This window comes from Porites lutea, chromosome 3 (genome assembly GCF_958299795.1).
Source record: "Porites lutea chromosome 3, jaPorLute2.1, whole genome shotgun sequence".
Classification (NCBI taxonomy): domain Eukaryota; kingdom Metazoa; phylum Cnidaria; class Anthozoa; order Scleractinia; family Poritidae; genus Porites; species Porites lutea.
The window spans coordinates 13,884,294-13,902,914 of record NC_133203.1 but is presented as its reverse complement, the minus strand read 5'-3'; the positions used below and the strand labels follow the sequence as shown (position 1 = coordinate 13,902,914).

The 18,621-nt window shown below is 41.0% G+C and overlaps 2 protein-coding genes and 1 pseudogene across 2 annotated transcripts in view; 1 reads left to right on the top strand and 2 right to left on the bottom strand.

Annotated features, from left to right (window-relative positions):
• Window positions 1-4,082, bottom strand: part of LOC140929398 (methyltransferase-like protein 27) — an 11,537-nt gene extending 7,455 nt beyond the window's left edge. Inside the window, exon 1 of the mRNA XM_073379199.1 lies at window positions 4,043-4,082. The gene's annotated coding sequence lies outside the window, so the exon portion shown is untranslated. The remainder of the gene's footprint in view (window positions 1-4,042) is intronic.
• LOC140931598 (uncharacterized) lies at window positions 1,022-1,804 on the top strand (annotated as a pseudogene).
• Window positions 4,083-8,572: 4,490 nt separating the features above from the next.
• LOC140929397 (methyltransferase-like protein 27) lies at window positions 8,573-15,770 on the bottom strand. The gene is made up of 4 exons (XM_073379198.1): window positions 15,673-15,770; window positions 13,576-13,714; window positions 12,053-12,425; window positions 8,573-8,912 (listed from the first exon to the last, which is right to left on the bottom strand). The coding sequence occupies exons 2-4, from the start codon at window positions 13,690-13,692 to the stop codon at window positions 8,695-8,697; spliced, it is 708 nt and encodes a 235-aa protein (XP_073235299.1). The 5' UTR covers window positions 13,693-13,714; window positions 15,673-15,770; the 3' UTR covers window positions 8,573-8,694.
• Window positions 15,771-18,621: the final 2,851 nt, after the last annotated feature.

Sequence of the window (18,621 nt, the reverse complement as noted above, 5' to 3'; positions counted from 1 at the left end):
TTTTGGGTCGACCCCAAAAAAATTTAGAAGGGTTTGTATGGAGTTTTCTAAGCATAACTGGGCTACGATCTCAGGGACAATTTGCCCAGAAATGCTCATTTTTGGCAGATAGGCCTCTTGGGCATTGTTCTTTCAGAATATCCTGACAAATCCCATAATTTCAGAAATTTCATTTTTATGACGTCACACTTTAGTACTTTAGGGAGCTTACGAATCGACGACTTTCGCACGACGACGCCGTTAGATTGCGTGACATACCTACTGAGCATGCCTGTCTTGGCACTTGCCGGCGTCGAGCAAAAGTCAACGACGTTGGTAAGAGCGATTTGCCGGCGTCTTAAAGAAAGCAGGACGTGAGGTTAGTTTTCAAAGTTTTCTATCGATAATTCACGTGTTTTTGCCAGAAAAATCAAAGTATTATATTAGTAACATGTTCTTTACGAATGTTTTTGACTTTTTTTGTCTGTTTTCATTCAATTCTACCTTCTACAGCCATGGCAACTCATGAAAGCGCTGGCGAAGGCACGAAAAGGTATGAATGAAAAGTTGATTGCTGTATGGACATCTTTCTTTTTAATCACACTGCACTAAAGTATAAGACATTTTCTGGTGCTCATTAAATTTGAAAGGACCGAAAAGTGGCGTATCTTTTTTTTTTTTTGAGTTGTCACATCAACAGTAAGAAACAGATCCGAGTTGGCTATAGCTGGTAAGTTTACATACTTCGCTGAACAAAAAAAGAATTTCTTACCCTGCCAGCTTTCAAAACAATTTTAAAGTCAATGAAAAGTTTATTTTTACTCCTTTTCTCTTGTTAAGAGGGATCTTATAGCTAGCTTGGTGTTGTAGAAACACGCAATTGCAAACTTTCCTTGGTTTACAGCTGTGTTTGCTTTTCTGCTCGCTGGGCGAACTGATTTTGTTGTTTTTCATTTTCTATTGTGTTATTTTCTTAAGCTTGTGAGACAATCAACCAGCGAGTGTGATCTCATAGATAAATAGCTAGCGGAGAAACGTTACCTTAACAGTTAGCTTAGTAAGTTAGTGATTTAACTGTTCAGTAAATTATATTTATATATTTTTATAATTTTTTTCACAGAATGCCGAAAATGAAGTGGTCAGTTAAACATGACACCATATTTGGTCGCGAACTCCTTAGTTGGGAACTATGGAAGCACCGTTCAGGCACCAGAGAGCGGGGAAACTGTTTAGACGAAATATGCAAAATTCTGAATAACATCAAAGAGCCCCAATTTTTCGTTTCGCAAAAGGGTTTGAGGGACCGCTTGAAAATCCTGGAAAGGGATTCCAAGGCCAGGAAGAGAGAGGCCGAGAGGGGTTCGGGAATTTCCCCCGAATACCGAGAAATAGATCAAATAATGGAAGACTATATGGAGAGAAGAGAGGAGGAAGAGAAGACCAAGGAATCCCGCACTAATGTGGATCGAAACAAGGCAGATCAAGATAAAGCAGCAGGCGAGGAGATGAGGGAGAGAGCCATGGAGAGGCTAGCTCAGACTAAGAAGAGAAATGGCAAAGATGAACCACGAAATCTATCTAAGGGGGGCAGCGGAGAGGGACTCTCAGTTAAGGCGAGATGAGCTAGACATGAAGAGGAGGCAAGACGTAGCTACAGCTACTACCCAGCAAGCATTGTTCACTCAGCTGCGGGACCAGCAACAGTTACAGGTGCAGCAACAGCAACAGCAGCAACAGCAGTTTATGCATAATGATAAAAATGATGCTTAACAGCCAGCAAGCGCAGACACAAGCAGTCATTGAACTCTTAAAAAAGGGACCGTAGTTATGATCGGAGTAGTTATTGTTCAGTTTTCTTGTAAACACGCAACTTATTTTTTCGTTGTTGTTTTTGGTTTTGTAATATTATAGCATGAACAAGCAACCTTAGCATTCGATGTTGATTTTCATCACTTTATTGCACGTAGATGTTCTGGCACGCGTGTTAACACTACTATTGGCTTTACATGTGTTCTTTTTTGAACTTGAGTTCTATTGCATTTCAAATTAAACCTTCAAGCGACTAGAGTGTTTATGTTGTATAACTGGAGTATCACAAGTGTATCTTAAGCACATTATATCAAATGAAGTATTCCTCTAGAGTTGGCGGATTAACACCAAAATACTCTGACGTAACAGAACCGTATAAAATGCTTCGTGCATTCTGCATTAACGCACATGTTACATACATCTTTCCTACAGCACTCAATCCGATTTTCAGATTCTTTTTAAAATCTAAGAACTTAAAATAATTGACAATATCCCCGAATATCCACTCGACTGAAGAGCGAACTTTGCTCATTGAGGTGTTAAAATCTTGTTGAGCTGGGATCAGGACTGCGCCTTTATAGGGCCTTTGTAGGTGTGCACGTATCGGATAGGCAGGGGCACCGTACACGCAGAGGGGAAGGCCAGTTACGGGGCAGTTGGAAAACCTTTGCAGTTCCTGCAAGAATCCGGAGGCAGCTAGCATGAAACTGTCATGGCGTCTTCCCTCAACTGGGCCAAATAGATTCCCCACTAATCCATTAGGCTAAGCGACAGCCTGAAACTTAATGGAGTGGACACGTTTATGGCCATTGTAGATGGATCGCTGGTTTTCGTTAGGCCTACAAACTGGACGTACAGTTCCATCTATGAATCCCCAGCAGTTATCTAGGGCAGCTCCTGCCTGTTGGATAGCATCAGCATACTGGCGAAGCTTGGAAGGGGTTAACAAATGATGATTATACCTTGTAAGCAGATGATGCCAGCGCTCATAAATCAAGTCCATTATGTGGTTATTTATGATAGAAATCTCAAGAACCGGTCTGGCAAAATGGTAAACCAAATCTCCGTATCGGCAAGGGTAGGCATAGCGCTTGAGATACATGCATAATGCAGGTACCGAAGGTACTACTAAACCATTTTAAGTGGTTATCTCGTCAGGTAACTGCAGCTGTTCCGCAAGTTTATAAATGTCATCTCTCTAGAAACGAAACTCAACCTTGCATTCGTCGTTTGTTTTCTCGTCCAAATCCAACCTTTCGTAGTTCCAATACGGAAACTCTGGGTTTTTTTACTTATGGGCATCGTATAAAAGTACAAATTCTTGTTCTTTTAAAAAGTTGTTTCGATAAGCGTAAGCAATACAAGCTCTTGTTTCTCTGAAGTTAGGTATTTTGGTTTGAACAACCCGGCTTATGATCATGAAGTGATAAAAAACAAACTTCAGAAACGGCGGGAAAATTTGCAGCAAGCGCACCAACGTCGTCGTCTTTACTTAAAATCGTAAATTCAAATTTCTAGATGACGGCGACGCAGGACTATGACGTGGCCAAACGGCGTCGTCGTGCGAAAGTCGTCAATTCGTAAGCTCCCTTTTATAGAAGAGTCGACGCCGCTTCCACACACCTGTTGACACTGTTCCGTGAGTCAGGCTGTGCGTAACTCACAGGCACGATTCAGATTAATTTTGCACAACCTAAATACCCAGCAGCAGCCTAATAGTCAAAAAGCCTTCTCTTCGGGTCCAGGATACATACATACTATCCTCGATTAGTTTCCCAAAACAATCGGAGAGAGTGGTTTGATTTTGGAACTTTGTTTCGCCACCTCGAGCAGCAGCGAGGTAGTGCTACCGAATATATGGAAGGCGTTCCCCTAATTTTGCAAAATTTATACGAATTCTCCTCAAAATATTCTATCATGGTTTTGAGTACTGACATTTTTGCCTATGTTGTAATCGACTCACGGGCAAGGTTTGGCTTGGGAATTTCATCGACCCTCAGGGTGGACAAGCGGGTAAAAAGGGTTCAATAAACGTGAAAACAAGTAATAAAGCAGACTGCCGGGTATTTAGCTTGGATAGTCGAAACGGCGCCGACTTTACTCTATGCCCAACAACTTGGCAAAACCCTGAAAACCGCTCAGCTGCGAAGCCATTCTTGTTTCGTGGTTTTTGTTTTTAATACCTCGTTACATAATTCGATTCCGTATTAACGACGGGGTTTAGGACTATACTACACTAGGTTTAAGTACTTACACTGAAGTATTCTTCTGTCCTTACTAGTCCTTTTTCAGTTATCCTCGCTTATGTGCACTTAAAGGTCTCAGTTCCTCCGATGCAGTTGTTCGCAGGCTAAGCGAGGTCACGCTTCGAACTACTGTATTTAATTTGGCTTTGTGCTGATGCGGTTGAATATATTTTCACAATTCGCTACCCTAGCGTGACTGAGCTTGGCATCCATCGTCACAGTCATACGACCTTCAAAAATCAAACTACATGAGAACATATTGTAAAGACGGATCGCCTGACAGCATCTTTAGGAAAATTAAAGTGTTACTTAATTTTGGTCCGCATTAGCATAACCTGCGTTGCAGCCGGCCAACGCATTAAGGCTGGTTTTCACTAGCGAAGGAGTCGGAGTTGTTATCGGAAGCTTATGATCTATCGGAAAACAGCGTTCCGATTCCGATATCCAATAAAAAAAGGCAATCAGCGGGACGGTTTGTGGCTGGCACGTATGAATCTTGCTACGCATTCCAGTCAGGGGCACCCAACGGCAATTTTCGGGAAAATATCTGTTCGGAAGACCATTTGAGAACTAGAATTTTCGGAACATTTGTTGTAAAATTTCTTGCTTGCCTGCCTCTCCTAGGATTTTCGAACATCTACAAAATGGTATAATTACTCATTTTAAACGGATATTTACCCTAAAAAAGGCCACCTAGAATTTTCGGGAGCCTTTACCTGGCTGAAATTTTGGAAAAGGTAAGTTTTGATCCCTATAATTTTCGGATCACTAGACTTTCAGCTAGGAAATCCGAACAGATAAAAAGTTTTTAGGGGATAAAAATATGACTATTTCTACCGTTTAAATACTAAAATACGTTCAACAATGCTATGTTAAGTGGTTTTGAACTTTTTCCTCGTTGGGTGCCCCTGTCCAGTCGCTCGAATACTGTGGGATTTTGATTTTCTTCGAGGGCTAGCTCCGGGCCGTTTGGATGGATTTTCGATTGGAACGTACGAGAAGAATCGTGAATCTTTTGACCATTATGCTGCGAAGTTTGAAAGCGGAGCGATGCGATTTTGGGGAGGAAAATCGCTCCGGCGCTGGAACCCTTTCAAAACAAGGATTCCTCCCTTGTCCTTCTATTATGTGGAACAGTCAACGGCGAACTCAAATTCATTCAAAATCGCTCAAAAAACCGCTTTTGAGGCAAAAGGACGACTATACACCACAGGTAAGGTAATTCAAAGTTTATTTATCATTGATTTATATACATAGTTAGCGTTATATCGCTATAGGTGATAGCAAACGGTAAATCCAGTACATTTACTATAAAATAACAATCGGCTACAAAAACAGATTGTGAGGGTGCCCTGTGGACACACGTCCAATATACACAAACGGATACGATTCGTCAAACTGACATCTACGGGAAACAATTTCGCTCGCACACAAGGTAGAAACGCGCTAATAGTTATTATGAATATTCCTCGTTCTTTAAGCTAACCACACAAAACATTTTCGCTTTCACGCAAAGTAGAAACGCGCTAATAGTCATTATGAATATTCCTCGTTCTTTAAGCTAACCACACAAAACATGTTCGTTCTCACACAAAGTAGAAACGCGCTAATAGTTATTATGAATATTCCTCGTTCTATAAGCTAGCCACGCAAAACAATTTCGCTCTCACACAAATTAGAAACGCGCTAATAGTTATTATGAATATTCCTCGTTCTATAAGCTAACCACACAAAACATTTTCGCTCTCACACAAAGTAGAAACTCGCTAATAGTTATTATGAATATTCCTCGTTCTATAAGCTAACCACACAAAACATTTCCCTCTCACACAAAGTAGAAACGCGCTAATAGTTATTCTGAATGTTCCTCGTTCTATATGCCAACCACGCAAAACAATTTCGCTCTCACACAAAGTAAAACTTCGCTAATAGTTACGACGTGAGGTCAAACTAGCGCTAACAGTAATTGCTAATAGTTATAATATAGCGAGGTCGAAATACAAACATGCCATGTGTATTCTTCGTTCTATAAGCCATCTATGCAAGCGGTAGTTTCGAAAATGAAGACCGAAGCACGAGGCACCCAAATCTCGAAAACGAAGCACCCAAAACACAAAACCTGTCTGCACTTTAAAAACACGAGACAGTCCCTTGTCAAGTGAAGTTACCAATGCTAATACAGCAGGAATCAAGCACGATAACGAATAGAATTCAGTTCAAAACTATTTCGCTTTTGAACTCGTGCTAGTTGTTGCCGATCTTTACGACTCAACGCTTTGTGAGGGCTTCATTCCTCCTCTCCTCAAGAGCGCAATAGTCCCTTCCCTCCCCAAGGTGACTCCTCCCAAGTGCATCGAGGACGATGTGAGGCCAATCTCTCTCACATGCCAGCTCGCTAAAGTGCTGGAGGGCTTCACATTAGCTAGAGTATATCCATCTATTGTAGGCAACCTCGACAGAAACCAATTCGCGGTAGCTGGTAAATCTACCGAGCAGGCCCTCGTCTATCTTTTACACCTGGCTTTAGAAGCCCTGGACAGCGGCGGTTGCTATCTAAGGTTATTTATTGCTGATTTTAAAACAGGTTTTGACCTTATTGATCACCTTATATTGATGGAGAAGCTTTCTACAAAGTACAATCTCCACTGGAGCTTGCTTAGGTGGGTCGCATCTTTTTTGCAGGGGAGGGCTCAGGTCACAGGCGTTGGCGCCTCGGTTTCTGCTCCTTTATATCTAAATGGAGGCATTCCTCAGGGCACAAAATTGAGTCCTGTGTTGTTTGCTGTTATGATCAATGACCTTGTTCAAAGTTGAGGTGCCCGCATTAAATTCGTGGATGATATGACGGTTTTGGAGGTTGTACCTCGCAATTCGCCATCTTTATTGAATGTAGTAGTTGATGATATCCACGCTTTCGCTGTTAACAACAATATGCGCTTAAACCCCCATAAATGCAAGTCCATGACTAGCTGTTGACTTTCTTCACTACAATGGACCGTCAGAAATGCCCTGTACCTAGTGATATCACATAAAAAATAATCTAAGTCCCCTTAATGAGATGCACATTCACCAATAGAACCATTGGAATGATGTGCTTTTCTATTGGTACCAATCGTACCATTGGTACCAATGGACCATTGGAATTGCCCTGTACCCAGCTAGATCACATGGAAAATATTCTAAATTCCCTTAATGAGATGCATATTCACCAGTAGAACCATTGTAACGACATGCTTTTCTATTGGTACCAATCGTACCATTGGTACCAATGGACCATCGGAATTGCCCTGTACCCAGCCAGGCCACATGACAAAATAATCTAAGTCCCCTTAATGAGATGCATATTCACCAATAGAACCACTGGAATGACATGCTTTTCTATTGGTACCAATCGTACCATTGGTACCAATGGACCATTGGAATTGCCCTGTACCCAGCCAGACAACATGAGAAAATAATCTAAGTCCCCTTAATGAGATGCATATTCACCAGTCGAACCATTGGAATGACATCATTTTCTATTGGTACCAATCGTACCATTGGTACCAATGGAGACCCTTCTTATCGCCACTAACACCAATAGAGTCTATTTGTGAGTATTGGACAACCCTCGCCAGGGAGCAAGCGGTTTACGGTCAAATCGTCCGAGAGTCATCTTACCCAAAGTTATGTGGCCGGAAAATAGTTAAGTCGCCCAAAATTCTTTTTCAAGTCACCCGAAATGCTGATATCTGTCGCCTGAAAGGATATCATGTTCAACAACATCCAAACATCCCTAACACACATTCATCGGGCCTGTTTCATCTCATCAAAGATAAAGGACGATATGTATTACCGGATGTATTACTCATTTGTCTCGCTTGTTTCATTTCATCAAGGCACAAAGAGCGAGATGTATTACACATTTTAATATCCCGCTTGTTTCGTCTCATCATTGCTTAAAGAACAAGGAAAGTCTCACTTCACATTTATCCCGGACCTCTCCCGAACCTCCCGGGGAGCTCTAGCGGAGGGGCGAAAAAGGAAGATATTCAAATTTATGAGACGCGAGTGCAAGCTCTACTTCCCATTTTCCCTCCCCCAGGAACCCCAGGAGAGCTTGTTTATGACGGTTAAAAGAAGGAGATATCTTACACACACTCTATTTTTAATGTTGTTTCTCTGTGTACTGCACCTGATAAAATTCGGGCGCGACATAACTTCGAGCGAGATGACGATCGGGCGACTGGACCGGTTACCGAGAACGCTCTCCCAATTTGGGAACTAAATATCCTAAGCCAGCAGCGCGCAAAAGGAGACGCTAGGCAGAGATTTCATTCGGTCCTCGCGCGCCACTTTGCCAGTCCCTCGTTCTCCAACGCGCGTTCTCTCGCGGCTGGCTTCGCTCGCCACCCGAAATAGAGAGCTTGCTCACCAGCTACGACTTGCCTGACAAGTTTTAAACGTAACAAAGAACAAAACAAGTTGTCTCATCAGCGTTTATTCGACTTCAGAACAAACACGAATTTCGGCTGTATTCACCCTTTAATTTGTTTGAGCTTGTTACTGTCCTCCGATTGAAACGTTTAAAAATTGATCATTTTATTACTAATTTACAATTGAGCTAAATAATTACAAAATTACAAGAGTGCTCGCTTTGGCCAGAATGGAATGTCCACCATCACAGAACTTGGTACATTAAAGAGTAACACTTTGCTCGCAATTCATCCATTGTAGTATGATAATCTATCAAGTCACATCGTAGAAGCTTCCATCTCTTTTCGTTTTCTATCTCATCCATTTTTTCGCGGTAGCCAAACTTGGTTGTTTCTTTGAAAACAGCGTGTTCAACAGTCTCGTTGTAGACGTCTTTTCGAAGAGTGAACCCAATAATACCACCTACAACCGAAAAGACAGAGAAGTATCGGTTAGTTTTGAGTCCGCCTTTGACGACAAGAATTAGGCCAAGTGGCAAGCCTTCGTATCAACGAAATTGCGTTTAAAAACGAAAATTAAGAAAAAGTCATGGAACATGCGCGCGTACAATATTTTCATACAAGTTGTCGACGTATCAGAAATCGCTAACAAGGTATCCAGAATCAAGTGCCTGAAATCCGGAATCCACGGCCTTTGAATTCAGAATCCAAGACTGCCTTGGATTACCTTGCATGGAACGAGACATTCTTCATTCTACCAGCCTTTTATTTTCGATCTTTCCAATATGCCGAAGTGATAAAATTTGCCGCTAGTCAGGCTAGCTAATTTTCGACAACAATTAGTAAAAATTATAAGGAAGGCAAGGACTGTTACAGTTGTCTTGCAGGCTCTGTACAACTTTTCTTTTTGGACAATAAAATCGGTGAGGGTGAAAGGAGGAATAAGTTTGCGGAATGGCATGTGGCATAGTTTGCTGAATGGCATAATTATGCGGAATGTAATATACGCAGAATGACTTTAAGAAATAAATTAAACTGAAAATTGCGCCCTTTTTTGACGCCAATCAATTCACAAGCAGCCGCTTTTTTAATATTGCGGGCTCAACTACGATGATAATCAAAAAGCCAGGAAAGACTCCTTGATTTCTCACGGTCGATTAGCTTTTTACACAGCCACAATGGTTTTACTTGCCTTTATTAGCCGGGCTGCTGGCAGCACCGATACTACATCTCGAAAGCCGGACAATGAAGAAAAGATGTTTTGGAAGGTCACGCTCCCTTCTGCTTTAATTTTTTTCTGCAAAAGATATTTGCATGATTAAAGTAACTTTTCTTACCCTTATTTGCATTTGTAACCGCGTGAGAAGTGTTTCTTTTAAGACTGTGGGTCGCGTGATTGATCCTCACATTCAGAGATCGAACGTATCTTGTGTTTTGTTTCCTTGGCTGCGTGGTGGAGTTTCAGGCAAGCGAAGCTAACAGTTGGCGGAGAAGCGCGAGCTCGATTCCTAGGAACCGAGTTTGCGTGCTTTTTCTCTTTCTTTGTTTCTTTTCTTTTTCTCTTCCTTCCAACTTTTAGCCTTTTTTCTCCTTTACCTTTACCGTTATTAAGTTAGTAAAGCTGGTAAGGCATCACACCAACTGTTAAAAAAAAAAAAAAAAAGTTAATGACTTGGCTATATAGTTCTCGTTCAAACGCACACACTCACACAAACAAGGGAGGTGCGAAGAGACGCGGAAAGGCCAAAAGGAGACATAGAGCAGTTCACCGCTTCACTCGATCTGTGGATGACGAATTAATGTTTGACTCGCGAGGAGTTCATTTGGTCTCGAAAATGATCTGTTTCGTTCACCGATAAAGAGTGACGCTTGATTTGAGTTTAGCCAAGTAGCACAGGTTATATACTCCTAAAAACCCATACAGATTTGCGACACAGTACGTCTACACGAAGTTACGAGGCTTATTTGTTTATTTCATTTGGGACTACCGTGTCTGCCATTTTCCAGCACCCTCGTTCCCAGGGTCCTCTCTCTTCCTCCTTTCTATTTTACCTCCTGCGCTGTTACGATGTTTTTCTATGTAATGAGGAGAGTGAAAACTCAATAGAAGACTGTTTAAACTTGACATGTTTTCGTACTTTCACTGGAAAAGAGATGTGAGTAAAGAACCGTTTCAGTTTATTTTGGAAACGAGTTATCGATGACTGATCAAGTATTTGCAGTATTTGTGTATCAGCTGTGTTTCAATTTTAGCCTTGCTTTAATAAAAGCAATAAATGAACCAGCAAATTGGCGCCAAAAAAGGCGCGGCAGAGACGCGCGCATGCTTTCCTCGTTAATTTATTTCTTTGCGCCATTTCCCATAGATTATATTCTGCATTATTATGTCATTCCGCAAGCCATGCCACATGCCATTCCGCAATCTTTCTGCCTTTTACCCTCACCGCAATAAAATATAAGAATGTCTCCTATTCCCATTTCCATTTGTCTCATTTTATGAGAAAAATTCCCCTTTAATATGGTTTCAGCAATTATTTATCATATGACCACTGAGCAACCCGCGAAGCGAATCCGCTCAAACACCTATGATATAAAAGACGGGAAAACTTGGCGCAATACTCGTGCACCACTCTCTGGCTTTTGATTGGACAAATTAATTTTCTTAAAAGTGAACAAACATCGCTCGCCATTCTGCTTGGAAATAATAACAATAACAATAATAATAATAATAATAATAATAATAATAATAATAATAATAATAGTAATGATAATTAGACCTTTATACCTGTAAAGCGCCCATTCCCAAGGTCCAAAGGCGCTATTTACAAGTTTAAAAAATTTAAAACACAGTAATAGTTAAAATTTAAACACCACCATAAAAAACTACAAGAACTAGAGATGAAATAATTCAAGATTTAAAAAAACACCATTGCCAAGTCATCTATTTAAAAAAGCGCGTCTAAAAAGAACAATTTTCAACTGTCTTTTAAAAATGTGTAGTGATCCAGCATCCCTAATATGCTGAGGAAGAATGTTCCAAAGAAGCGGCGTAGAAACAGAAAACGCACGACGACCATAACTGTTTATGTTGAAAGCACGTACTGCAAGCAGATTTTGTTTCGAAGTCCTAAGATCCTCTGCCGGGAGGTAACTTTGAAGAAGATCTTTAATATGAGTAGGAGAAAGTCCATGGAGAGTCTTGTAAGTAACAGGAAGTATTTTAAATTCAATCCAAAGATCAATCGGGAGCCAGTGGAGATTCGCAAGAACAGATGTAATATGACAAAACTTGGGCGAAAGAGTAACAACATCAGCAGCTGCGTTGCTGTCACCTGAGGAACCATACTCAAACATTCGTCGCGGAGAACTCCAATGTTACCCGCTCTTGGTACGCTGATTGTATAAGTGTAAACGATATTATATCGTAGCATGTAGATCAAAGTTTAACAGACGTACCAAGTCGGGCCAGCCCCACTCTCATATAAGCACAACGAAAGCTTTAAGAGAAAACAAAGCGTGAGCCGAACTAGACCGGATCGAAAGCGGGCCGGCCCTGCCAATGGGGCTGGCTAACCTTATATAAACAGACCCTTAGCTTCTTACCAGGTTTCACAATGCGCACAATCTCATCGAAAGCACTTGGCTTAACGTGACCAACTGTAAGGGTACCAATACAGATCAGAGCATCGTACTGATCATTTGCGATTTCCGCTACAGGTTCCTCACTAAGCGGCGCACAAAAGAAATTCTTGTACACATTCAGCTTCTTTGCTTCGTCTAACATCTTCTGCGAGATGTCGAGGGCGTCGATGTTGGTGTAGCCGAGATCCTGTAGGACCTTCCCCACAATCCCTGTCCCAGCTCCCGCATCAATGATTCGCAGCTCTGAGCGTTTGCTGTCAAATTTGTCCCGCAGGAGTTGGTCAAAGATTGGAGTGCATGTCTTGTAAGCTACGTAGCCAGCCTCTCCTGTAACCTGATGAAAAAAGAGATACGTGTGGCATGAAACTTTCGTGGGACTAGTTAATTCCCTGAATTTCGCGGATTTTGCAAAGGCCCGTGAAAAGGCTAAAAAGGCCGTGGGAGCCAGTTTGGGAAGCTTTGCGAAGAATCTGAAGAGAAATTGTCAACTCGTTCTTTGAGAAAGTGGAAAATGACATTTTGCCCATCCCAGGGTACCCCTTTGATGCCAAATGCCTCACAGTGAGAACACAACACTTAAGAGCTGCGGCGAAGGGGGGGGGGGGGGGGGGGGGCGAGGGAGTGGATGGGTACGCTTGGAATTGACTAAGCCATAAGCACACCCTGTAATCATTCATTATTTCTCTGTTCTAGTTAATCAAATTAGCCTGTGCACTTGAATGCACGTGTGTATTAAAAAAAAAAAATTCAAAATAGAGGAACGAAGCAAAGAAAATATACAGAAAGAGAAAGCGTGTGGAATACATCGGCACAAAATGAGATGTTTTTGTTACTGTCGGAGATCTCAAAGCAGCGGTTAATTTCCCACTTCAGACTCTAGGGAGAATCGCCTGTTCCACGCTCTCAGATAGTGGGGAATGCACGCGAATAGTCGGCGTTAAGGTTATATTTTCGTGTTCGCGCTTCCTCAAGTCAACGGACTTGACTATCTTGGAGCCTGGAACAGGCTATATATAGGGAGAATGAATACACACTTTGGGAGAAGTAACTTCCGAGATCGTTTGGCTGGACAAGCGTTACTTATGATTGGTCGATGGTATTCAAGGCAACCGTTAACCAATCAGAAGTAATTAACGCTTGTCCGACACAAACGATCCCACAAACCGCTACTACGCCAAAACCTTGTACCCATAGATTACAAAATAGTCGGTTTTTTTTCTCAAAGTCAGTAAAGAAATCGGTAAAGCGTGGGGTAAGAGTCTTACGCGCGCGAAGCGCGCGAGCCTCACACGCCCGTTAGGCGAGAGAAAAAAAACTGTATTTTTAGCGTCTCTCCCCTGTCTCGCTCTCTGTTTTCAGCCTCGTTGCAGACCTTTTGTTTGACTGCTCGCGCGTACTTGAATACGCAAAAATACGGACTGCTTTGCAGTCTGTTGTACCTATTACCCTTCTGAAATGGGGAATATCACTGAAAGCGGCAGTACCTTGTCATATTTTTCAGCCCATTCGTCATAAATACCCTTAACATATTCATCTGATGAGCTGGCATTCAAGGTAAGTAATGATCCTGTATATAGGCCACTGTCCTCCGGTTTAGCCATTTGTCCTGTCAAGCTCCTGGTCCTGTCAAAGATAGACTGAAATAAAAAATAAAGAGATAAATGGCATTTTTCCAGATTAGTGCTTCTTTATCATGCCGTGCTAGCAGTCAAATGACCAAAAACGGTTGACGAAACACTCTACGCTTACCGTAAATGATCGATTAAGCGCTACTACTTGAATAAGCGCCGCACTCTCACCGAAAATAATTTACTAAGCGTCGCAGCGCTAATTTGGGTATTTACAAATTTACGCACCACCTTTAAATTTTGTTACAGCGCTTGATATAAAGAGATATCAAAACCATATGGCTTGAGAAATAAGACCTCGACCAACCCGTGAGTTCTAAAGTTTTAATGTAGGGAAACTCTTAAAAACGGGTTCATAATTTATATTAAATCGTGCATACCTAGTACGCGCGTCACTTAATTCTCTCTACATTATCCTCAGTGATTTACCGGTAGTTGAAATAAGCGCCGCTGTCGAATAAACGCCGCTCTTGTATGAGCGCCGCACCGAAAACAAGGAAATTGAAATAAGCGTCGCGGAGCTTAATCGATCATTTACGGTATAAAAAGAAGAGTTTGCGACTTCATTTAACGGTCACATTGTTACATAAAGAAACGGTCCGCGTTAAAAAGCTGTCTTTTTACGGTAACACGCTTGTAGAAGTATTGTTTTGTTTTTGTTTTTTGTTTTTTACAAAAAAAGGGGCTCTTTTAGGTAAAAACCTTGCATTTTAAATTTTACAGTCTTTATTACAGTTTTTTTTCTAAATACCTGGTTTTACCTCGAAACTGGCCTTTTATCATATTATTCATACTTTTATATCTACTGTACTTAGTTTTATATACACAATTTCTCAATTCCATAATTTGTAAATACGTAATTCAGCCTTCGGGCTGCAAAGTATTGGTAATTTAAATCTATCTATAACGCATATCATTTGGTTAATTCCTTTCTATAAAAGCGTTGAAAGCTTTGAATTCTTGTTATATTTTCCCCCTTCATTTTCAGTTTTTAGGTCGGAAAACTCAACAGATAACTGATCTGTGCGACAGTATTTTTTTAGTAAAAACCTTTGAATGCAGAGTTCCACTCAAAGCGTAAATAAAATCGACTGTTTCTTTCTTGCGAGAAATGCAAATGCCAGACGTCACTTGATGTGGAAATCAGAACAAAACTCAATGCAAGGCGGGCGTCATACAGCAAAGGGCTGATTTATTTAAAGGCAATATTTCGGCAATATATTGGTGAAACTTAACGCACACAGTCCATGAGAGTTTTAAAGAACGCTGGTATAGAAGAGTCGACGCTTTTTCGACACACCTGTCGACACTGTTTCGTGATTAGCAGTGCGTGACTGACGGGAACCATTCAGATAATAATAATAAAGCGGGACTGGAAAGATAAAAAGCCTTCTCTTCAGGTCCAGGATATATACATACTATCCTCGATTAGTTTCCCAAAATGGTTCGATTTTGAAACTTTGTTTCGCAACCTCGAGCCGCAAGTAGTGCTACTAAATCTTGGGAAGACGTTCCCCTAATTTTGCAAAATTTATACGAATTTTCCTCAAAATATTCTATCATGGTTTAGAATTGGTGAGTGACGAGAAACTGCAGAGTTCCTTAAACAGAGGTTAGGTATCACTCCGTTTTGAGTACTGACATTTTTGCCTATGTTGCTCACGGGCAAGGTTTGCCTTGGGAATTTCAACGACCCTCAGAATAGCGAAGCGGATAAAATGGGTTCAATAAACGTAAAAAACAAGTAATAGAGCAGACTGCTGGGCATTTAGTTTGGATGGTCGAAACGGCGCCGATTTTACTCTATGCCCAAGAAACCAAAACCGCTCAGCTGCGAAGCCATTCGTGTTTCGTTTTTTTTTTGTTTTTAATACCTCGTCACAATTCGATAGTGCCAACAGTGTCCGTATTAACGGGGTTTAGGACTGTACTACAATAGGTTTAAATACTTACACTGAAGTATTCTTTTGTCCTTACTAGTCCGTTATCAGTTATCCTCTCTTATGTGCACTTAAAAGTCTCAATTCCTCTCTAGCAGTTGTTCGCTGGTTAAGCGAGGTCATGCTTCGAACTACTGTATTTATTTTGGCTTTGTGCAATGGCTGTTGGATATTTCACAATTCGCTACCCTAGCGTGACTGAGCTTGGCATCCATCGTGACAGTCATATGACCTTCAAGAATCAAACTACATGAGAACATATGTAAAGACGGATCGCCTGACAGCAATTTTAGAGAAATTAAAATCTTACTTAATTTTGGTCCGCATCAGCATAACCTGCGTTGCGGCTGGCCAACACATTAAGGCTGGTTTTCACTAGCGACGGAGTCGGAGTCGTTATCGGAAGCGTAGAGCTTATGATCTAGTGAAAACAGCGTTCCGATTCCGCTTACGACTCCGTCGCTGCCGTAGCCTACGTTCCGCTTTAGTCTAGTGCAAACCGGATGGTCGGAGTCGGACGCAGAAGCGGAAGAACTAAACCAATCACAAAGCGTGGGAACGTGCATTCTGATTGATTCATCCTTCCGCTTCTGCTTCCGACTCCAACAATCTGGTTTTTACTAGATCAAAAGCGGAACGTAAGCGACGGCCACGGTCGTCGACTCCGACGCTAGTGAAAACCAGCCTTAAATGACCGGCAAGTCCGATATTTTTTTTGAATAATTTTGAAAAAAAATTCACTCGACGAATATGAGCGGATTCGATTCCAGAGCAAAGGGTCTGCATACTTGTGCACTCTAGCCATTAGACCACCGTGGTTTTACTGCAAGATGGTGGTTTTATTCAAATATTATGGCCAAAACCCAAACCAAAATAGTAGCTAACCTTTAACCCTAGTCACTATTCTCAGGGCTTAACCCTAACAAGTATGGTTAGTGCTTAGCCCTAATCAGTATCGTCAGTGCTTAACCCCAGTCACTATAATCAAAATATCAGACTACCGGTCATTTAGTGTTTTGTAAATCTTGACTGTTTGAAATCACTGGCTCTCCGTGCAATCTGATTGGCTCTCAGCAGTGTGATTTATTCCTAAATCGCACCATTTTTTGCTCTAAATCGCATCTGTTCCGAATCGCGTCATTCATGTTCGAAATCGCATCATTTCTGTTTGGAATCGCACCATTTTTGTTCTATATCGCATCATTTCTGTTTCGAAGACAAAATGAGATGTAAAAGCTTTTTTGTTTCGGCTTTTTAACAAACCGGCTACTCGATCAATAAAATATTAGTACTGACTAAATTCTGCGATTTCAAAATGGATGTAATAAAGTGGTAATCGAACTGAGTGGAGTGCAATTTTGGTCTGAAATCATACTTGTGATTTCAAATCGAACTAAATCACGCGTATGATTCAGACCAAATTGCACTCCACTCAGTTCAATTACCATAATATATAGTCACAGCAAACGCATTATTAAACCATAGAAATCAGAACCATAGTATACTGGGGTGTGGCAAGAAATTTTTGCGGGAGTTTATCATTGCGCATAGGCCATCTTCCGCATTTTTTTTCGGGAACTAATTTTTGCGATTAGCTACGGATTAGTTTTTCTCGCTGGAAACTAATTTTGCTATTTCAGAAAGTACCCTGTACCCAGCATTGATAATATTTTCGTTTTTGTTAAGTACGTGCGCCATAGAAATTACGGTGGCCCACAGGGGAAATGCTGCAAATTAAGTAAAGTTGCTGCAAATAAAAAATAGTTGCTGCTAATAAAAGCAGTTGCTGCAAACTAAGTGACAGGAAAGTACGCGCACGCACTGATGGGAAGAGGAGGACTCAGTATAGTTGTATCCAGGGCCCATTCACGAAATGCTCGGCCTAATCCTCAGTGACAGAAAACGTATTTGAGTGCAATGGAAACAATTATCTTCAAACCCATGGAGTTGCATTGGGCATAAAAACAGCAGTGTCCTTTGCAAATATCCACAAGGCGGAGACTGAAACAAACCTAATCCAACATAGAAATACCAATAGAAACGTTTCATTGATGACGTTTCCTTTCTTTGGGACTATCGGACCGAAAAGACCCAACCTTTTAAAAATTAAGTCCACGGCCGGAATATGAAATAACGAAATAACTTTCCTTGATACAATAGTTTTCAAAGGAGAACATCTCACAGAGAAATCCATCTTCATTGGACATCAAATCCCACTATAAGCCGACTAAAACCTTTCAATATACACACTTTACCTCGTTCCACCCTCGGGGGTAAAAAGAAGTTTCATTAAAGGCGAAGAAATAAGATTGATGATTAAAAACTCCTCAAAAAAAAAAAACAACATTTGAAGAGTGCCTTGCGACCTCAAAGCACACGAATCTCCTAAACCAGGTATAGAAAGGTCGTGATCAGGGGTCAACCGTGCCTCGAGACACTGATCGGGGCTAAAACAAAAATAAAAAATTAAAGAGAGACTATTGCCTTTCGTTACAACATATATATAACCCAGCGGTACAAGATCTTTAAAAAAAGACATTGATGGCAAACTGGAGTCTACAGGTCTAATAAAAAATCAGCCGCTGCAGTGCTGAAAACAGTTTAAGACCTCCGATCATGTCCTACAAAAGACATGTTTGAGTGCAAAAATGTAATTTGGAGGCAGTTAATAATTTAACGCAACCACAAAACCACATTGGGAGTCCGTGCAGGTCTGTCTTTTTCTTCCTTACAACTGTGCTGAGTCCTCCTCTTCCCATCAGTGTGTGTGCATACTTTCCTGTCACTTAATTTGCAACAACAATTTTTTTTTTAATTTGCTGCAATTATTTTTTATTTGCAGCAACTACTTTTTATTTGCTGCAACTTTATTTAATTCTTAGCAACTTTATTTTATTTGCAGCAACTTTTTTTATTTTTTTTATAAGTCGGCTTATAGTGGGATTTGATGTCCATTAATGTA